The sequence below is a fragment of the Astatotilapia calliptera genome, chromosome 19, assembly GCF_900246225.1.
Source record: "Astatotilapia calliptera chromosome 19, fAstCal1.2, whole genome shotgun sequence".
NCBI classification, from domain to species: Eukaryota; Metazoa; Chordata; class Actinopteri; order Cichliformes; family Cichlidae; genus Astatotilapia; species Astatotilapia calliptera.
The window spans coordinates 17,963,850-17,986,935 of NC_039320.1; the positions used below are offsets into that span (position 1 = coordinate 17,963,850).

At 39.5% G+C, this 23,086-nt stretch overlaps 1 protein-coding gene across 2 annotated transcripts in view; it reads left to right on the forward strand.

Annotated features, from left to right (window-relative positions):
* Window positions 1–3,879: 3,879 nt before the first annotated feature.
* Window positions 3,880–23,086, forward strand: part of mta1 (metastasis associated 1) — a 48,657-nt gene continuing 29,450 nt past the window's right edge. The window contains exons 1-4 of one of the 2 annotated variants that reach the window (XM_026151730.1): window positions 3,880–3,898; window positions 4,386–4,504; window positions 14,067–14,134; window positions 18,229–18,322. In XM_026151730.1, coding sequence (XP_026007515.1) covers window positions 4,477–4,504; window positions 14,067–14,134; window positions 18,229–18,322 — 190 coding nt within the window. In that variant the 5' untranslated portion in view covers window positions 3,880–3,898; window positions 4,386–4,476. Of the gene's footprint in view, window positions 3,899–4,343; window positions 4,505–14,066; window positions 14,135–18,228; window positions 18,323–23,086 lie in introns of those variants that run through there. The other variant, XM_026151731.1, reaches the window with a different exon arrangement.

Genomic DNA, 23,086 nt, shown 5'->3' on the forward strand with positions numbered 1-23,086 from the left:
TGGTTTTAGATAGGTTGTGTAATCTTGAATTTGTCATGTAGGCTGCAAAGGTGGTATCATTGCCCATTATGTCCGTCTACTCTTGCACTGACCATGGCTTTATTATTATGTGCCCGTTGTTTTTCCTGACATTTGTTTGATGATTTATGTGATACATATATAAAAAAACATGCATCTCAAGTTGCTGAGCAAGTGCTTGCCATTCCAGTCACTCATTTTTTTTTCTTCCGTCTAACTGTTGTGGGTTTTTCCCCACATGGCACAGTCACCAAATGCCAGAGCCTCTCTGAAGATTGAGACATTTTTAGCAGTTCAACCAGCTGTTTCTCTAAGAAAAAAAAGAGAAAGAAAAGGCAGTTGCACTTGTCTGGCAGCTCCTGGCATTTTGGCAAATGGTTCTGTGGTTAAGGGTGGACACTCAGTGACAGGAGTGTCTTACAAGTTGGGGTTCAGAATATGCAAGGGATAACTTTTGGAGTGCCACATATTTCCATGTGTGAGACAGTCTCGCAGTAACACCCTATTCGTACGGGTCAGTATCAATAACCCACAACTGCAATATTCTTAATCCCTCTGGATTAGTGCAAAGCATTCTTGGGAGGCTGAGTGTTTCATTCAAAGCTGTGTGACAGATGACAGACTGAGGGATGTCTTCCAATAGAAACACACACACCCAGAAAAGACACAATAATATTGACTTAATGGCAACATTTGATAATCTTATGCTTCTGATCTACAGCTCTGTGTTGCAGCTTTAGATGCAAATAGCAGGCATCAACCCAAAAATCACAACTCACTGAAGTGACGTTTTCGCTGTTAGCGATGGCCACATCACGGTTCTTTTTTCTTCCCACAGCATGACTGTTTTTCATGGAGCAAATGGGGACAATAGAAATAGCTGTGCACATGATGTCCCCTACTGGCAGACTATGTTTAGTGCAACTTGGAGCATTTTTTTTTCAGTGAGTATTGGAAAGATCAGGCATTGTTAAGGAATGGTTTCAGAGCTCAATTTTGTGTTTTGTATGAGCTAAAGATAATGGATAACAGTATGTCTGAATTTGCATCGGTTTAAGGCAGGCAAGCCTTTGTCTTAAGTGGTCATTTTTATAAAAAGCTAGACAATAGCTCCCCCTAATGGTGACTGAAAATAAATACAAACTCCTAGTATTTTCTTTTACTTGCAATAAGTCAGCGCTATCTCCTCCCACAGCTCTCAGAGGACTGAGAACATGGCTTCATAGACTAAAGAAAAAAAAAGAATATTGTCTTTAAAATCAACAGCAGTGGTGGTGAATGTGTTTTAGATGGATGTGCAGAGCAGTCTCCATACAGGAATCTAGGCATCTGTGATGTTGTACAATAGCTCACTGGATTATTATCGGTAATATTTATCCTGCTTTATATACTTATACATATGTCTTATATCTATAGCAGGACTCACAGCAGAAGGTCACTGGCACTAACCTTCTGGGAAGGGAATATATTCAAGCATCCTCTAGAGAGCAGTGTTACAGACTGTTCCAAAGTATAGGTAATTCACTTTTAATAAGGAATACACCCATACAAAGTTAGGTGTGGAGGAGCGAGAGCTCTAACATTATTCCCTTTATTCATGCACCACCCATAGTGTGTCTAGATCCAAGCATAGGTTTCAGAAAGAGAATTAAAAATATATGAAATAGTTTCTGCAAGAAAACAGGTCTAACTGATTTCCTCTGTGTCTTTGTCTCTCCTGTGCAATCACCTGCTCCATGGAGGAGCGGAGGAAAGAAAGAGGACGAGGGAGGAAGAGAAGTAGGAAGAGAGGCCATCAGAGGTCTTCTTCCAAAGTGAAGGGAGGTTCTGCAGACGCTCTGCGTCTTGAGCCAATCCATCTCCACAGACTGAGAGTCATCAGGGAGAACACCTGCACTGCACTGCTCTGTACAGAGCTCTGCCTGCATGCTTGTCTTCCCGAATGCAGCAACATCTGGCAGAGGAGCAAGTGTATTAAAAAAAAAGGAACATCTGCACAGCATCAAGCAGCCAAGTAAACAAACAGCCCTAATGAAAGTGGTAACAGTTCCCAAATACAAGGGTGCATTGTCGACCACCTATTTTCCTTTAATTAAAGGCATATTAAGCACTGGCAGTGTTTTCTTCTGAGCCCATTGGGGAAAATTACAACAGCTCAAAAGACTGTTCACGTGTGTCTCCATATGCTTAACAAATAACACATAATGTGCAGGGATATGCTGGATTATGCTTTACACTTGAAATATTCCACAAGACAGCAATATAATATGCACAAAAATAAGCATTTATGCAGAAATGCACTGTTTGTTGCACATAGCAGTGTATACTTAAAAATAAATGTACAGTATAGTGATGCTCTTTCATCAGTGAGCATGCAACTATACTACAAATCAAAATATTGTGCAGTGTACCATTCACTGGCATTGAAAAACATCGCAAATTCAATGTAATTAAATTTGAATGACACAGTGTAGATGTAAATCCTTGTACACACCCATACATAAACACACACATGCACAAAAAACACACAAAGCACACAATCCTTGTCTCTCGTTCCTTTTCATAAAAGAGCCCCGGGACATAATACAGAATCCCTCCAATGCAGCACAGTTCCAACTGCACACTTGAGTAGGAGTGCATACTCTAAGTACACATGATTGGCCTATAACAGTCATGTGACTGCAGACTGTGATCCCCTGTGTTAGGTCACAGTAATTGACGCTTCCATATGGTATAGATCAGACGTAGCCTTCACCACGCATTCCTCTGTCACAGAGGCCCTATGCTACCTACAAAAAAAGTGAGCCAATCAAACAAATATCTGGTCACTCAGAATCACACATTGTAGATACCTTTCCATAAAAGACGGGTAGCCATGTAGAAAAAAAGCTATGCTCATGTGAGGGTTTTTTTAAGCATTCTGTGGTTTGATTGACAATTTATTGTGCCTTATCCAAGGTGATATGGTACTGTATGGTTTGTTTTTGGTAAGATTGAAAGAATAATATAAACACACTCACACACAGGCTACTGATAAGAACAGAAACACTTCTGCTAGTCCATGTTGCAGAACCAACATCCTATTTTAATGGCAGATTATTAGCTTGTTCTCCTAACCACGTGCACATAGAGTTGTACTGTGGACTAACCATGTCATTGTAATAAGCTTAATAATCCTAAATCTCCATAGTATTTCCAGAATCCAAAATATATCTCATATTATCATACCATAATTCACTGCATGTTTCTGCCTTCACTGCATGCTGTGGTTATAATGTAGTCCTATACAGTGAGACAAAAAAGAGCTATGCTATCTTATACATAAACCACCAATCCTAACTTTAATACACCTTTTTAGATTGGAAGAATTTGCATATGTCTTCCTTTCTTTTGTTAATAAAATTATGTATTTAAGGACAAATGTTAAATAAATGTTTAACATTAAAAGACAAAACTATATAGCTACACGACAGTGTGCCCTATCATGACAGCCCCAAAACCACCACTATAAACCACCCTAAAAATTAGACCACAGGGATGACCCAGTGTCTTTCTAATATACATGAATTATATTTAACATACTTTGTTATTTTTACATTTAAGCCCGTGCATCCCTCCCCTGCCGGTCCACTGACCTCTGACCCTCACTGACACTGTGAGCATTGAGGGATTTAGGATCACAGCACTGGTTTATTTTTAGGGCTGATGCATTTTTACACAGCTATACAGTTCCAGGTAAAAGGCTTATTTTAAAACCAGCTCTGGAACCTGTCCACAATTCATGAGTCATCCAATGTGGGAGTTTATACAGTCCGAAGTAGGCCTGGTAGGCCCTGGAAGTTTTCACATCGAGCTCTTACTTAAAGACTTGCTTTCCACCGTAAGTTATCGCGATACTTGTCGATTAGTTGATTAAAGAGCTGTATAATTATCATAAATAAATAAAACTTTAAGCTAGTATCCAAGTTTCATGTCTTAATAATAAATACAGGTCCATTTCCAAGAAATGTACCCTTCCGTTTATAATCTAAACTGGCAAGTAAAAGGTAAATGAACTACTTATGTAAGGTTAACCGAGTAGTAAAGTTAAGCAAAGTTAATAGGAAAACGCTTCTTTTCGGACGAGCGCGTGCTTGGTTTCTAACAGTGACGTGGGTACAGTTTCAAAAGGCAAATATTTATTTATTTATTTATTAAATTTTATTTTAAGTTAAAGAAATTTGTTTAATTAAATCGTTAATTTGTTACAGTGCTGATTCCCATTTACCAGCGCCAAAGTTGTGGGCTAAAAGAAAAAAGGCGTACTGTCTCTTTAAGGCAGCCAGCCAGTCTCTTCGTATTGATCAATCCACCATTTTCCAACACAGAGCGGCGGCAGTGCTAACACAGCTCCGGCAGCGCGAGAGAGAAGAGAGCCACCCCTCTACCTGGAGAGGAAGCCAGGGACCGGGGGCAGTCATGGCAGCGAACATGTACCGGGTTGGAGGTAAGGTGGAGGGGGTAGTATTTTAAGACCTTCCTGTAATTTTTTATGGCGGACTCGCCATGATTAACGTCGGTTCTTTTATGTATTTACAGCGCGTGGTCCGTCTTTTGCTTCCCTTCTTTTATTTCCCTAAAGCTAAAGAGCCTTGTGCTTCACAGATGATGATGATGGTGACTGTGAAGAGGAGGATGGTGATGAAGAGTAGTGGTTCTCTTTACAAAACTGCTCCCCGGATTTCCTCGCTTCTTTTTGCGTTTTTCTTGCAACTTAGCAAACAAGTACTTTAGTGCAACGATGCACTCTGAGTAACATGCATTGCGCTTCTATATATTTTGATGTAACGTAGTGGATATATTCTAAAAGTTTTGCGTGCCATTCAGCTACAGCCCGGACTATACGCTCACAGCCATAAGTAACGTCGTAAGTGCTTTAAGTGTCCTGCAGAAACCTCTCAGTGCTCACAAGACAGCAGCAAGGAGTGCATGCTTTTAAAATGCAGGGAAGGAGTGGAACAAAAAGTTAAAGACAACACTTTACATGCAGGAACCACTAAAATTCTCAAAGCATGCGTAGAGATCCGTTTTACACATTTATAACCAGTGTGTCTTCGCTTCTTTTGTGCAGGCAATTCAACTTAATACCAAATTAAAAATCCTGATTTCCCCTCCCACTCATTTTTCCCCTGCATATATTCCCCTGATTTACATCCCGTAGGTACTGTGTGAAAATGAAAACACGATAACCACTATAGCTGCACTGTATTTTAAATAGAATGTGCTGTTTTGAGGGGGTTTGCAGTGGAGATGCATAAAAAATGGAGAGCTTTTTAGATGTGTCTTCAAAAAACTTCAAATTTAGCTGTCAAAAAGTGTCACCACACAGAGGTTTGATGTGACGACTGTAATGGAGATGGCAGTCCTAAGCATTTGCAGGACAGTTTCTTTATTCTTTCTTTATTCATCCACTTTAATGTCTTTTTGGACTCTGTGGCCATTTGTCAGTAGAAAAGGGAGGGAAAGCAAACTGATTATGTTTTTAAGATTATTAAGTACTAATGTCATTTGAAATATGACTGATGTGATTGCAGTTGGCTTGGAGCATGAATCAAAAATAGCCTATGCTGAAGATAATGGCATTGTTATTTAGTCAAATGAAACAAAGCCTACCTGAGTGAGAGCTGGATTATGTTGGAGCAGGGTAAAAAGTTAACACTTTACCAGCCAGATGTTACTTAGTTTAGTATTTCTGTTTACGCTGTCAGTCTCTTACACTGACATACCAACCAGTTAAGCTTGTATGTCTTGTTTGTAGCACACTAATTTGCAGTAAAAAAGATTGTTTCATTTATTTCATATCTACCTCGCAGCTTTAAGGTTGTGTAGTTTGACTAATTTGTGAAATCTAATCAATCAGAATGGCTTAAACATTTAATGCTCAGTCATCAAAGCAAAGTTGATTACTTTTTTGGAAAAGTGAAAAAGTAAAAAGTAAGCTCAACCTTCACAATTCAATTTAAAACTACAAAACACAATTTAATAAGCATAGTCTTAATTCGTCCTACAACCACACTTCTAGTTTAAAAAAATAAAATCACAGTTCTAGTTTGGCCTAAAAATAGGCCTCATAATTGACTGAAGCTTCTCCAGGCCAACACCAGAACAAAGCAGAAGCCCACACAAAGATGGCTGCTGCTTTGCAAGACAATGCAGGATCATCTTGGGAAAGCAATGAGTCCCCTTGAATGAGCAGTGGACAAAAGACAAAAGGTCTTGATGTCTTTGTTTTCACCATCCAGGCCACAAGCCACTCTTCCGGTGCCTGCAGCACTTCTTCCTAGTGCTTTCCCTCATGTGCAGGAAAGTGTTGGTGACTAAGTGTAGGCTACACGATAACTTTTAACCATTTCAGCGGTTGGAAGACGTTTTTATGAATGCAGTGAAATTTTAAAAAAGCCTCTAAGACTTGCTGACGACTTGTTTTCCCCAAGTGAAAACAACGCTTTCCTGAGATCATGATGTTCTAAATTTGGTTGTCAAGTTGTTTAGAAAGTTTACTACAATTTTTGCTAGTGGGTATTCAGACCTATCATTGAAAAAAGCGGACAGGCTTTTAAAACTGTGGAGCTTTGATTTTGTAGTCAATATTACAGTAAGTTGCTTGGTGGTGTTAAGCCAGGTTCAGTTTTTGGCCAGGTCATCCTCTGTTTGTTTCTTTTAAAATGAATTTGTACAACAGGCTTCTGAATGAGGACCTACTGTGATAGAGATGTTCCAAAATATAGTAAAAGATGTCCTGTTTGTATTTTCTGAAACTGTGTTGCTCTGGTCAAAATATATTTCTACCTAGAATGAGGAGTGTGGGTTTTATTCCCCCATCACCTGCATCGGAACTGCAGTATGAGGCCATATCCGAGGATGTTATGATCACGAGGAATGATTACAGGATGCAAACACTTCTTCGGTCGTCATATGGGTAGAGGTCTGTTATTTAAAGAAATAATTGGAAAATACGGGATCCATCCTTTAAATAAGAACTTGTATTGAAATGTTTGGATTGTGACAGCTCTTGCACAGAGTTTGCAAAATGTGTTGCATTGTTTACTAACTTAAAAAGTGAGAAACTTGGGTGTTAATGCCCACATTTCCTTTGGATGGTGAGGATTTTCTACAGTAATTATTCAGAATGTGCCTGAAGGTGTTGCACTGTTTACTAATCTACAAACTGACTAAATTACAAACTTTGACAGTGCCCACACTTTGTTTGGCTCATGGCTGGTGTTAATCTCCCACGCTGGCAGTTGTGTCTCTTGCAGGGTCTGGTGGGTGTACTCGCTGAGTGGCGAGCTGAGGCTTCTTTGCTTCAATCCTGCCAAGTTCAGGACAACTAGTTGGACAGATGCATGACAACCTTTTTACATCCATTCAGCAAAGTATCATTGTGTTTCTGAGGGGGTCAAACTGCCCGAACGCCAATCACAATAACCCCTGTTTGCTAGCTTCCTTGTGTTTCCTATGGACTTAAGGGTCTGGTTGTATAAACTTCACTAGAATGAATGTTTGAGAAAAGAGTGGAAAAATTTGCTGATTTATCGCATTTGTTAAGTGCAAGCTGCAGTGGCTGCTGCAGTATGATTGCAAGGTGTCATGGGAGTTGTGATCTAATTATTATAAGATCAAATCCATCTCAGCCTTAACACCACTGCTGACTTTATGCAAAACTGCTTTTTAAACATTTTTTTATTCCTCTGTGTAAAATATTATAATATGTCAGAAAAGTGAGCGGGACGGGATATGAAAGACATATTTTTGTCTCTTTCCTGCTTTTGCCAGGAATCCTAGCAGATACTAGCAGGCCAGGTAGATTGTATAGACTGTACAGAGGTGTATGCATCTGTGCATACAGCAGATCGTACTTGATTGTGAGTGATATCAAAGTGTGAAAATAAGGTGCGAGTTTGACTTTAGGATATTAAATTAGCTTCTATTACCATAGAAACCTTCATCCATACTATGGCAGTCTATCTTGTCTGCGGTTGCTGCTTCTGACAACAGACACACCTGTCCGTGTGACTGCATGAGTAAGCATCGGATGGGGTGTGAGCTGTGGAGGGCGTGTGTTTGCTTGGACTAACGTGGGCAGATGTTCATGCTCTTCCTCTGCTGCCTCTCCAGCTCCCTTTCTAGCTCTAGCCCAGCCTTTGAAAAAAAAAGAGAAATATGACTAAAGTATGCTGTACTACGTGTAGACATTGAGTTCTCTAGAGATGAGTTTGAAGCTGGAGCACTTTTTGAATTTGAAATAAATTGCATCATTTCATTAAGTTGAAATATTTGGATATGCCATGGTGCAGCTTTATTGGGGCTAGCATATTGCAGACTAAATGGAAGCAAAGATCAGTTGGTCACTGCGTTGTTGGTTTTTCTGTCACATAATCACAGTGTTGGTAGAGCTGTCTTTTAGGGATGTACAGGCAGACTTCCAGCTATCGTTTGAAATGTCTACGAATTTGATGATTCACCACGTAGTCTGTAGAAGTTCAGAAAATAGTCCCATCCCAAGTCATGGATACATGAGGAGAGAGGTGTAACTTTGATTTCAGTAGTCAGTGAGACGTACAAGAAAACACATACACAGAATCAACAGTCAAATTTGTTAAAAAAAAAAAAAAGGTTCATACCCTTTACTAGGTATGAACAAAGTTTTATGACCGCTTAATTTTAGACTCTGCTTAAAAGTGCCGACAGGATCAGCGAGTCAGGGTTAGAGTACTCGAACGATTGCTGAGCCAATTTATGTTCTGGATACACTAAGGCAAAAAAGGAAACTGCAGCTGTACTTGTCTACATCTTCACTACAGTAATGATCCCTGTTAAAATTGTTTTGAACCTCTTGCATCATTGCAACAGTGTGGTTTTCTTATTATGTTTCCCACTTCAGCTGTTATAAAGTAGATGATTGGCTGTGGGGAACTGCTGTCTCTTGGTGTTGGTCACAGATTTCGGTTCAGCATTCTTGTATCCTCTTTGTGATGTCTGCGATCTGTAGAAGCTACAATCAGAAATGTAATGAATTTCACATGTTAATTTGCTTTTTGCTAACTAATCTAATAATTCAAATGGCTAATCACTGCAGCTTTAATGTACTACATAAGTTATAATACGCTAATACACAGATTCCCAGCTGTTTGTCTCATGACTGTGCCTACTCAAATGCCTTTAACTAGGAGTGTGTTGCAGGGTGTGTCTCTGAGCTGTTCGACAAGTGATGTTCCCTCTGGGATTGCTTAATTTAAATTGCTTTAAGAAACTCTCAATGACAAAGTTGTTTGAAAACAGAGATTTAGGTAATAAGATGAGCATAGTGTTGGTGAATTGTACTTTCTGGAGGGCATATTTAACATAATAAACCACTACGACTATGTAAAGTGTGTCTCGATGAGACCACCAATACAGTATAGTTTTCAGCCAGAGCTGTGGGATTTGGACTTTAGGCCCTTACAATGTGCATCTTGGATTATCCTGGTCACCTTAACCGAAGTTTACAGTGAATGTTTGGATACAGGTTATTTTGATTGTAATTCGCACACCTGTTCCACTTATATTAGATTTTATCTCTTTCTGGTTGATTATTTATCTCATGTTTTCTTTCTCTCTGTCTCTCTCATCATTGCGTCTCTGCCAGTCTGTCTCTCTGGCCTGGTTTGAATCAGCCCAGCAGACTCTCTCTTTCGGGGCTCAATAACGTGCCTTGATTGGCTCACAGAAAATTTGACTGCACTATGACATCATGGCCGCCGGAGCCTGCCGATTGGCTGACGCTGAAAGTGGGGGATGGAGAGCGGGGTGGTTGTACGCGGGCTGATGTGACGGGAGGGCTGATGGGAAACCGAGAGACTGATGCTGCTCATTGCCTACAGGCTCTCTCTTTCTGTTGCTCTCATTTTGAGTTCCTCTCCAGCTTGCTCTCCAACAGGCTTCAGCTCCTCACATGTAGAAACTCCAACATTCAACCAGGCTGTTCTGGACAGTCACTGAGCCATTTTCCTCCCATGGTTATTTTATTACAATTTTTTTTCTTCTTCTGGAGGTGGCAGGAAGGGACACGGGTTGAACTTAAGTGTTTCCATTCTTGGTAACTTAAATTTCCGTGCCAGGAAAAAAAAGAACACGTTGAGCTTTGCCCAAAGTCCCACCTTCTCTAAATGTAGCGGGAGACGTGCTGTCACCAACCAAGGGGGGAAAAAAAAATCTTAGCATGTAGTGACGATTCACACCCAACACCACATCAAACCGAATGTTCAACATGTGGTTCTGCTTCATTTTCTAAAATGGTTATGACGCATTTTGGCTCCTGATTAATGGGTCCCTCTGAGCTGGTGAGCGTTTGAGGGCCGCAGCTACACGTCATCATTTCTCCCCACGCTTTGCCAAGAGACTTGTCCCTATTTTTTTATTTTTTTTTGGTAAATTAGGATTCTTCTTGTAAACATGGACTTTTTTTCCTTTTCATTTTTTTGCAACAAAGGGATTTTCCGTTCTCAGTAGTAATTCATGTGATGATTAGTTGATTGATTATTTACAGCATGGCTATCACAGCGTCCCACAGCAAGTTGGTGTCCTGGAATGTTTTGTTTCCTAATCAATAGTCCAAAAGGGAAAGGGTTTGTTTGTTTATGTAAATAAATTTAAAATCCTTTCTTGCCAATTTCCCTGAGAGAAAAAAAGAGCCAAAGCTTATAATTGAATCTAAATAACTGTTTCTAAATGTGTATGAAATAACTAATTGATTCATGGCTGCACTACAGTACAGCTTGTTCTGTTACAGGCAGGTAGGAATAATGGCCGCAGCAGTCAAGGATTACTTTCATTATATTCTGAAAATTCTTTCATTGAACATTAAATGATTTCAAACTTAAAATGGGAAAATATGTCTTTAAAGAGATTAAAACCGAAATAGATATTTCACTTTTTGTGATGTAAGACTACATGTGAAAGGCGTAAGTCACGTTTCAGAAGCTAAAATAAGTTTCAAGCAGTATTAAATCAAAAAACTGTTTCTGATTACCGGTAGTTTAATTAGCTATTCAGTTTCTGTTCATGCTGAACAAGTTTTTTTTTTTTGTTCAAGGATGACTTGACCGTGCTTAATAAAAGGATAGTGTCTTGGTCACTTTCCCGCAGTTTCACAGCCAATCTGGTGATCACAACTAGTCACAAGCCAGTTTCTTCAACCCCTGACCTCCGTGCTGCTGACTCACATGTGTGTCTGAAAGCGAGCAAGTCGGATATCTCGTCTTCATTTTCTTTCTCTGTGTGCCGCTCAATTTCAGCTTGGCCTATTTGATATTCAGCAGCGGGACGGAGATGTCACAGTGGCAGCGGAGTCTAGTAACAAGCTGTTACAGGGTGAAGAGTAGACAGGCATGATGTGACGATCTTTTCCCATCTTGTAGCAATGTTCAACAGTAAAAAGAGGGTTGCTGGAAGACGCAAGTCATAAAATTTGCACTGTGTATGCCTTCTGAATTGCTTTTGCTACTTGGAGGAAGTGCTAAAGTTTTACATCTTCATGCAAATGATGATTGTTCAGTGGCTTAATGCATAGAAAATTTTTTCAAGGGTTTAAATAAAATAAACGTTATCTGCCAACCGTAGCTCTGGAAATTAGAGTTATCTTGCATTACAAAACTTCAGACTGGGCGTGAACCTCTTGTATTCAGTTATAAGTGTGGGTGGAGAGAAGAATACCAATGAGCAAAAGGTTTTCCAGTGGAGAAGTCAAGGTGTGCCCCCTATGCAGATGCAGTGGTTGCTTTGCATTATTATGTGTTAAAGATTAGCGTGGGCGAGACTGTCTCTGAGATAAACTTTCAACGTTTGACTGTTGATTATTGGAAATGTTACAGTCAGCAGACATATTAAATATATACATGTCAGATGTGATGTCATTGGTAGTTCAGTTTATTTTGGTTGTTTGTGAATTGTTAGGAAACTGTTTTCACTCGGGTTCCTCTGCGCCAAAGACAGTGTCTTTACATGCCGTTTTTTCCTCAACAGAGTTGCAGTTAAGAACACCCAAGACGAGACAAAGAAATTCTGTGAATTGGTACAGATTAGTTTGAAAACTGAGTAAAGAGAAAAAAAACATAAAAAAACACTAAACTTTGTTCATTCTGTCGTTCATGGGAAGGAGCTCTCAGTATGCTCCTCTGGTATTCAACAGGCAAAAGTTTGTTTTGTATCCTCGGTGCCCTATGACATAAATGCATCCTGGCCGTTGCATGGGGAGTACTGAAAGCATACAGTATGTTTGCAGAAACACATTAAATACTGCAATTTATGCATGCCAGGCATACGTATGAAAATAAAGCTCAAGACAGAAAAGAAAATGCAATGCAGAGAAAATGAATTGCAAAAATAATTCTTTAGCAAAACCAATTCTTCAGCTGACTGTGTGTCTTGCGGTCTCTCTGAGCACCCCTACCTTCACCCAATAAGGACCCCAGATAAGTAGTTGCATAAATGATCAATGAAACCTCAAAGAATTCAGTGTTGGAAGTTCCAGCATATAAGCGCTGCAGCTTTTTCTGTTGCAAAGCTTTGAAGAGATCTTATATCCAGTAGTGAAAGCTTCATTTCCTGCTTGGATAATGTGTGTTGTGTAAACCATCTATAGGTTGTTATGTAGATGGAAACATGATATCATCTTACACAAAGTTACAAAATGCCTTTCTAGTCATACTTGTCATTAGTTTAAAAAAAAAAAAAAAAGCCAAATGAGTCCTCTGGACTGAGGACGGGGAGGGAGAGGCAAGACTGAGACTAATGCACTGAGACTACATTTACGATTTCAGCAGAAAAAAACTTTATCAATGTCTGAATAATTTATTCAGTTGGTTTTCAAAGATGATGGCTAACAACTTTAGAGTCAAAAATGGAATATCTTCCATATTGGTTGAACTGTTTGGTTGGGCAAAACCATTTGACCAACCACAAAACTGTTTGAAAGCCACCTTTGGGTTTTAAAAGGAAGCTGGAACAGAACGGCTTGATAAATGCGTCTTAGATAATTGTTTTAATTGTGTTTACAATGTTTTGTATGAGGATTTTTCCTTTAACTGTGGCACTTATTATTGTGCGGGTTAGACTTGGATGTCGTTGCAGATTATGGGTGTGCTAACAGGATGGGTGCATGCCTAAACCAGTTAAGTGTTGGACACAGGAGGAGCAAGAAATGAAGGCAAGAGTCAGTGTATGTTGCGGTTGTGCTGGTGGAATTTTGGGCGATCTCTGGCCTAGTCGGTCAAGAAGACGGGTCTTAGGGGAGCGTGGGGGGATGGGAGGGGGCAGATTTAGGGTGAAGGGAGGATAGCTCCAGCTCCAGGCAACATACCAAGTGTGGGGTATAATCTGACAGCACTCAGCCAAGACACATGCAGGGCTAAGACCAGGCACCCTACCAAGACTGGGGCCTGTGGGGACATCCTGGTGAGAGCTAAGCCTCCAATGGGCCTGGAGTGGTGCCAGGAGCAACACACACACACACACACGCATACACGTTAACACGAATGCATAGTAAATCCACACACGCGTGGTAAAGCCTGTGCAGTGTCTCTCGTACACCCACACACAAATGCAGACACACTGCGCATACAAACACCACCACACATGGGGAGAATGAATGGAGCAATAAGACAAAGAAAGCATGAGGGCTGGGGAAATACAAGGTTTGCTATTTGAATGGAAGGGTTGGAGAGCCAGTTTTGTTGTTTATGTGCGAGTGTGCATTAGCACGTCAACATCTCATTCTGTCAGACTTCCCAACTACAACAGCAACTGCTGTGTATGAAATTAGCCTAATCGAGTTAAATCAACATTTTGTGTATGTCTCTGCTGCACTTTCCTCTTGACTAATCAAGCTGTCGTTGTGTGGTCCAATTGGAAATTGCCCTGAACGTTTGACTGACCTCACATTGCTAACTGACACTTCTTTGTCTTTCTCTTTCCATTCCCCACTCTGTTTCTTTCTGTTCCTCCTTCTCCTTCTTGCTGTTCCTCTGCAGATTATGTTTATTTTGAGAACTCGTCCAGTAACCCACTGCTGATCAGGAGGATAGAGGAGCTGAACAAGGTGAGTGTGAGTGGGTGTCTGAGGTTGAATTTATACCCTTGAATGCAGCACATATCCCAGCACTGCAAATCGGATATTAATGTCTCTATCTCAAACATTCAAATACACTTTAATGAAGGCCACATTTTAACTAATATTAGGTGCTTTTTTGTATATTTAAGTAAAAATAAATAAATGTATCTTGTAATGTAGAATAGTTTTGCCATTAAAATCTATTTTCATTAGCTTTTTTTGATATCTGAAGCTACTTTATACTTTCTACAGCTTGTTCAGTGCAAAACTCCTCTTAGGTAGGAGGGGAATATATTAAACTGCCTAATTATTTCTTTCACTGTACATGTGTCATTTCACTTCATAATTTATTAGAGTGAACATAACATCTGAACAAATTGCACTTTGATTACAATGCAAATTTTGGTTTGGGGAATGTTGAAAAGAGGCATGTAATGATAGGCTGATTTATTTATTGAGAGAAACAAAATCATTATCTGTGCTGAAGTGTCCCAGCTTCTGAAGTGTGATGATTTGCAGATTTTTATTGCGTATGCGACAGCAAATAGGCTTTCATTCGGCTTCAGACTTACAGTCATTAAAAAAAAGAAAATACAGCCTCTTAAAATTATAAGTTTTATATATCAGGGCATCAGAAAAACTTGGTCTTTTACGGGTCTTAAAATTAGGTAAATGTAACCCCAGAAGAAAAACAAAACATATTACACCATGTCATTATTTAGCAAATATTAAGCCAAAATGCGGGAGCAGCATGTGGAAAGACTAAGTATGTGCTAACTGTGTCCACGGGGATTAAAAGGGGAAGTATCAGCCAGGTGCTCCTAATCAAATTCACTTGATCATCATCAAGTATGGTCACCTCTATAAAAGCAGAAGCTTTGTCAGTTTTTTGGTCTGAAGGATTCAGGTGTGTGTGTGTTAACACAGTGCCAAGGAAGAAAGATGTCAGCAATGATCTTAATGAATCAAATGTTGCTGTCCATCAATCTGAGTAGGGTTAAAAGTCAATTTCCAAACACTTTGAAGTCCATCGTGCGACAGCGAGAAAGATTATTCACAGTTGCCAGTCTACACTAAAGTGGACATCCCAATAAACTCACTTCAAGGTCAGACCATGTAACGCTTGGAGGAATTGCAGACAACTCAAGAGGCACATTTAAGACACTATATAGGCTTCAGTAATTGACTGGACAAGTATGGCTTGTTTGGAAATTTGCCTCTTATCTTGAAGAGAGAACATGGCAGCATGGCTTGGAGAAGGAAAGTCACATCTGAACAAATCGCCAGGACTTCAGGAACAATATCATTTGGACAGATGAGACTATAGTGAGACAAACTGTCAAGCACGGTGGTAGAAGGGTAGTGATTTTGGCATGCTTTGCAGTCATTGAGTCAACTCCTTTTGTATACCAAAGTATTCTAGAGTTAAATGTGAGGTCATCTAAAGCTTGGCTAAAATTGTGTCACCAGGACAGTTATCCCAAGCACACTAGCAAATCTCTTCCAGAGTGGCTGAAAAGTGAAAAAATCCAAGTGATTCAATGATCCAGACAAAGTCCAGACCTCAGCCTGATTAAAATGCTGTGGTGGGACCTTAAAAGAGCTGTGCATAAATTAATGCCCACAAACCTCAATGAACTGAAGTAACACTGTACGAAGAGTGAGCCCAAGTTCCACCACAACAATGTGACAGACTGATTAAGTCGTACTTAAAATGATTTCTTCAAGTTATTATTGCTAAAAGTGGTTCTTAAAGCTATTGAATCATGGTGTGCAATTAGTTTTTCACACACTGTTTCTGCATTTTGGCTTAATTAAATAATGACACATTGTAAATGCCTTGTGCTGTTTTTCATCTGAGGTTAAATTTACCTGGTTCTTAAGCCTTGTTATGGACTACATTGTTTTTTTTTTAATGCCCAGATATGTAAAGCCTTAGAATTAACAATGGGTGTACTTTTATTTTTTACTGTTAGTGTGTTTTTAGACAATGCACTACTTGAATATGGGATGCTAGTCTTGACAAATTCTACAAACTAGATCTTAATGAAAAGAGAAACCAAATGTTAGTAGACAGATTTTTATTATACTTTTAAATGTATGATTTATGTGGTTCATATAGTAAATGGTATGTTTTTATTCAGCATAATGCAGTAGTGAAAGCAGTATTGCGTTGTAGTGTCACATTAATGATGATGTTGCTGTTAAGGTGTTGGGTAAATCCCAGCCTGCTATTTGGTACGTTGTTCAGTTAAAGAAGCAGAAAAAGAGATGTCTCTGTAGACTAGTTACAGGTGCCGGCTGTCTGTCCCCTGTTCCAGGCCTGCGCTGAATAATATGGAGAGTGTTTAATGTGATTGACACAGAGCTCAGAGTCGGCCTTCTATTCTGTCTGTCACTGTCAGTCTCTCTGCTCCTCAGGGATCTTTGGGTTTCTCTTCCATACGGCCTGAGATGCTGGTTTAGAAAATACAGTGTCTGAGGGAAAACATTTCCATTGATCAAAACTGATAACTGATCAAGTTAACAGTTTAGTCTGAAAATCTTTGTGCCCCAACAAGCTGCAAATCAGTTGGTTTGCCTGCTGATTAAAATGTGAAATAAATATGCAGTGTATAGCTTTCATGTAACTTGCATGCACATTTCTCTGTGTCTATTTATGATACTATTGTGAAAGGAAACTGTATATTTCACTGTTAAAATCACAGATCTTACTTGGGCGTGTTGCTCAGGTATATTAACAGCAGCCAAATTATATTTGAAGCCTCATCGTTTTTCCCAACCTACGCTCCAGGATGCTCCATCATTCTGTATACACCAGTAGTTCTTGTTCTGCTCTTGAGGTACTGTGTGAGCTCCAGGGCCACTCTACCCAAAACCTGCATCAGGTGAAGTGCTGGTTCTTGTGCCACCTCATGGAGGCTACAGAGCAGAACAATGACTGCTATGAGCTAGCTGCAAGTTGGTGGATTTGGAGTCTCCCAGCAAGACCAGAGACAAGAGAAGCAGCTGATTGTGTTGCTTAATTATTTGTTGGTTGCAAAGTACTTAGCAAGTAGAATATTTGCAATGGGGCACATGCACCCCCAAGAATATCTAATTCAGTATGAAACACTCCTCATTCTGCTGTCCTATATTTAAACTCTGATCCATTAAAAAAAAAAAAATCCTAGATAGGCCTTGTTTTTTGTTTCTTACACACAAACTCCAATGATAGTGCTGACCATAAATGGCTGTAGTACACTAAATACAGCTCTTACAGCTTAAATGTGCACATACATCATTTATGAAGTGATACTGGAAATGTTAAGATTAACTGTGGTTCATGTGGTTCACTGTGGTATGTGCTGTCACAGGGTGCTGTGGGAGTTTTATTTTTTTCAAAACTTTCTTCATTTTCAAAGAAAATGTTTTATTTTGTAGCCATAAATGGGCCATTTATCTCTCCTCTGTTCTATGGCCTTTTTTCAAAAATGGAACTGGAAAATTGGATTTTAATTATTTGATGATTGGGAAAGTAGAAAGTCTGCAGAGCTGAAGTGTCTACAGAATGTAAATCTATGTTAGGTGTTCACTTTGTTTGTCATCCCTTCGTTCCTGATACAGTACACAATAAACTCATAAAAAAGTTAGTCAGTGCTCAAAACTTAATGCATAGTGATTTGAAAAAAGGTAAAAGCTATAACTTGGTGTCTAAATTATACTTAGTATCTTTTACACTTTAAATAATCTTACTAGGAGTATTCGTTTCTGTTTTTAGGTAGTATTCAATAAAATATTGTCATGCAGATTTTAATTTAAAAACAGTTCTGTGTGAAAACATCTATGTAGGAATTAATGTAAAGGGAAAAGAGCTGGGCTTGCACAGACAGTCCTCATCACTGCAACACGTGATTTTTTTTTTTTTCTTTTTTCTTTTTTTGGAGGATTGCTGTGGCCACTTTGTTTTCAGGCAAAGTTAAAAAGCTAGCCTCAGTTATGGGTTTTTCATCTGTGTGCGCGTGCCCGTGCATGCGCGTGTTGGTTCTCTGTGTGAGGCACCACTTGTTGCCATGGTAACGCTGATTGTCTCTGGTTTGCAGACAGCCAATGGGAATGTGGAGGCCAAAGTGGTGTGTTTTTACCGGCGCAGGGACATCTCCAGCACACTCATCGCTCTGGCAGACAAACATGCAAGTGAGTGACCGACCATAACCCAGCCAGCCAAAATCATGCAACAAACAAAACTGCCAACCAGGACATGAAACATTTCTTTCTGACAACCCTCTGCAGTCATATTCCACTGCAAACTTGTGGTACTTTCACATCCAATCGAACAAGATTTCCCTGAACAGAAAAATACAGCTCTGCTTGTTGTTTGGCTTGATTGTAAGCTTGTTTGCACTTCAGATTTTATCAAGGGGTGATACAAAATTGAAGTTTGTTTTCTTTTACCAAGCTGGTCCAGACTTTAGCCCCTCCTCTGATAGACCTACTTGCAGAAAGCATTCGATAAGTTATGTATATCAATATGGTAACATCTGAGTGTTTGGGTGAGTTTAGTTTGTGCTTGAATATGCTCCTGTCCTTCAGAGCTTGGAGCATTGCTGCTTGGGCTCCATCTCAGGTGCCTTTCGTATGTTTTTATTATTATTTTTTTCTTTTTAAGTTCTGGCTACCAGGAAGTTTAGTCTGAGAGAAGCGCCTTCAAGCGGTGGTTTTAAAAATAGGGAACAGGAAATATAGAATCTCCGTCAGAGAGACATAGAATGTGATGGTAGCTTTGATAACAGTAAAAGAAAGTAGTGTAAATGAAAACTGTTAACAGGTAACACAAGTATGTCATTTAAAGGCCAAACTATTGAGACTACTAGGTCACGTCCCTCGTGGTCAGTTGGAAATTACGCCTTCAGGGCACTGCTCCAGAGTGCTCCAAAGAAGAAGAGAAGGATACAGGATTTATTGCCACTTAGAGATATTGTTTTTGGCATGACCACCTCTTCTTCCATATTACCTGTTTGACCATGTAAAAGGTGCCTTTTTTTTGGCTCATGGAGGTACATCGAGGTCCCACTATGGGCCTTTTATGAGGTAACTATGCAGTTTGGCTACATATATTTAAGGCACTTAGTCTGTTTTCCTTTAATCTTTGCATTTTCTTCTTATTTTATTGTAATTTTCTAGACATATTTTAACTGAATAAAAACCTGTGCAGTTTGCTTGTTAGTTGAATACGGTTGTAAACCTTGTCTGCAAGCCAACCTTGCCTTGGAAGGTTATATCTATTTTAAATGTAACTTGAAAAGACCTGAGTTCATCCTCATTTGAAACTGTTGTCTATCTATTGTGTGTTTAGTCTTGTGGGAAAATATAATCGCCCACTACTACCCACTACTTAAGTTAGCAATCTGTATCCATGCTGCCACAGCGGAGCATTTGGTTGCCTCGCAACAAGATGGACCTGGGTTCAAACCCAGGAAGGCTAATGCAGCCAATGTAAGAGGTTCTTAATCTCATGGGTTCTCACTGGTTAAATAGAGGCTAAATAGATCTATGAACAGTTATTTTTCATATCGTCTCTCATCAGGAATATGACATTCTCCTATGTCAGTGGTCATGTGGCAGCAATGTAAAAGAATCAAGCAAATCAAATGGTTCATTCTGTACTCATCAGTTACAGTTTTATTATTTTTTTTTCCGTTTCTTCGAACAAGTAATTTCTCTGACGTCACTCCATTTTTATTGCATGTGTTTTTGACCCGCTTGTAATCCTGAATTACTGATGTACTTTCCAAGGTGACTGACAGAAGGCAACATACTCAGCTGGTTTCTACTATACCTGTTATACAAAAGAGCCGATATAGCTAAGTAGAATAACACATTAGCACTTGCTTTCTCTATGTAATGGAGTGTTTCATTAACAACGGTCCACACTCCTGACATACTCAGGTTCTTTTGGAGGCTCAAAAAGACTTTTGGCTAAAGCAGGTACACTTGGTGTCCAGAGCAGTGTGGCCAGTTTTATCAGGTAGACTTAACATTAATATGAAAGCACTAGGGCTGGGCCATATCATACCGTTCACGGTAATACCGGTATAATGTTGGGCAACGATAAGATGGGTAAAACGTGCATACGCAGTGCCTTTGTTTTCATACGCACATGGCCGAAAAAGGATGGCGGCGACGGAGAATGAGAAGGGCGAAAGCGGATTGTTGAATGAAACGGATGAACCAGAATTGGTTTGTAAAAATGCTGCAACTTCAGTGGTGTGGAACTGGTTTAGCTTTCGTCTGTCAGACACACAACAAAGCACTATTTTTGGTAGAGCATGCTAGAGGCCGTCGTTATTACCGTGTTCTTTGGAAAATACGGCACACTTAAAATCAATCCTTTGATTTTTCTGGAAATCGACAGTGCCCCTTATAATCCCGTGTGCCTTATGTATGAATTCTGGTTGTGTTTACTGACCTCGAAACGATTTTATGTCGTACACGGCGCTCGAAAATCTGTCAAATGTTTTAGTACGACTTTGCTAAGCTACGAACCCGCACCGCTTGATGGATTATCGGAGCATTACGGCTATCGTAGGCAGGAGCCTCGTGGAGTGATACGTACTGTGCTTCAACATAATATTACTGTATTGTGTGTGTATAACCTCTTTTTTTTTTTTAAGTTTTGTAGATATTATACATGTTTATGCTGAGGATCTGTTGGCCAGTTTCCACTGGAAATGCCTTTTGGTTAAACTGTCAGCAATTTGCATTTGCACTGTTAAATTTTTGACATAACACATAAAAAAACAGATGCTTGATGTTTTTTTTTTTTTTTTTTTTTTTGCACTAATAAAGTTGTGGAGTTATAAAGTATTTTGTCTAGTGTCAATTATATCGTTATCGCAAATTTTCAAATGTATATCATGATAAATATTTTTGGTCATATCGCCCTGCTCTAGAAAGCACTCGTAAAACAGATCCGGCTAAAGCAAATAGAAAAAATCTTTGCATGTTATTTGACGTCCATTTTTTCTTGTGATAACCAGCAGTGGAAACACTGACATCCTTTAGTCGAGACCAGCAAAACCAGCCACCAGACTTTGTCTGGGTGTGGCAGGATAAATGTTAGCTCTTCGGGTGTGAAAGTGTGTGTGCGTGTGCGTGCGTGTCTGAGAGCTAGTATCCTGTTAGTGTGTGAATGTATGTGTGTGTGCGTGTGTGTGTGTGTGTGTCTTAACCACAGCGTCTACTGAGGAGGCCTGGGGGTTGTAACCATGGCAGAAGGGGATTGTTTATTCTGCTGGACCACACAGCATCAGCTTCTTAGTGTGGCATTCTCTTAAGAAGGTCTGATTATTTTTGATGTTTTTGTTCTTGCTCTGGTGTTGATTGAAAAGGAAATATGCTCTTATTGTATATTGGAAAGAGTCATTAAATATTGCTATTTCGGTATTTTTGTGGATCGCTTGTATCCTCTCTCTGGTTTCTTGATAAATAAATATGAATGTATAATCAGGGTTGCAGTGTTAAAAACAATACTCCAATAAAGCTAGCGTTATATGGAAGTTGCACTGTGCTGATGGATATTGCATTATGAATGTTGCATCAGTGGACTGTTCCTATATAGAGCTCTCTACCAGCTGCAGTTCAGTGAGGGGGCTTCTAGACATTTTCAATATGTAAAAAAAATGCATGTAAGGAATTGCTGTGCACCCCATGGGTGTGGGCTGCATCCTGTCTGCATTTATGTAGCTGCAGCCCCACTTTGGCTGAGTGTATATGTGCGTCTGCATGCTTGTGTGGGTCCGCGTGTTATACGTGCATGATGTACTTGAGTTTTTAGCTCTGGGCCCTGTCGGAGGAATTGCTGAAGGGGTGCATTTAATTCAGTTTCGTTGTGGACCAGCGGAGGATGGCGGTGGTGTGTGTGTGCTTTTAATGTGTGTCTGCTGTGAGTCATTGATCAAATATTTTGCTTGCAAAGATTCAGAGCACTCCCTCAATGGGGCCTCCGAATCCAGTGGTAGCCCCTCCCCTGTGAGTGAAGCAGGCTCCTGAGTGGTCAGACTCTGTGGCAGATTTGGCATTTTACCTCCACGGCCCCTCCTTCCACACATTTGAATTTGCCATGACTCAAACCTTTTTTCTATTTTGGAGATGTCGCTCCTTGCTTCTATAAACAATAGGAAACACTGTTGCCAGTGAAATGATGCACAGAAAGTTGAATCAGCTTGACTAAAATCAAGCAGGTCTTCGGCTAACGTTATGTTACATCAACCTCCCCCCCCTTTTTTTTTTTTTTTTTTTTTTTTTTTTTTTTTAAGGCTAAAATAATGTTCAAAAACAATGGAATATTCTTTTTATTATGTTTTAATGTCGAATAACTAAGTGCATGGTATAGGAGTTTGCACATCGTCACTTACACAGTTAGAAAGTCATAAGCTTTTACTGTGAGTAATAGCCTGATCAACTGTAGCTATTCAGACTGTTTTTGGCTTGTTTCTTTGTACAGCAGTGACTTAACCCACTGCAGGACTCGCACGTTACCTACTGTAAGCAAATAATAAACAAAAGAAATGTATATTTTATGAAAAAGTGTATAGTCTATAGGAATATTTATTCTTTTTGCCTTCATGAAATGCTGACATGTAGCTGTACAGATGGTTGTATACCATATGGATTTTGCAGAATAATGCAGGTAGCAGTCATTTTCAATATGCTGTAAACAAATAAATGAAAACCTATGAAATTAAATTCGTATCTCCTTTTTCTTCAACCTGGTTCAAGTGGTTTACTGTTTGTTGCTGAAAGATATGCCTCTGGAATGAACATAACTGCTTTTTATTTTTAATGACCTTGTTTTCTGCATGTATTTACAAGCACGCACGAAAAGAAATATCTGCCAAAACTGCATTTCGTCAGCTATTCAAACTTTTGCACACACAGCAACAGCCAGATTATTCTAAT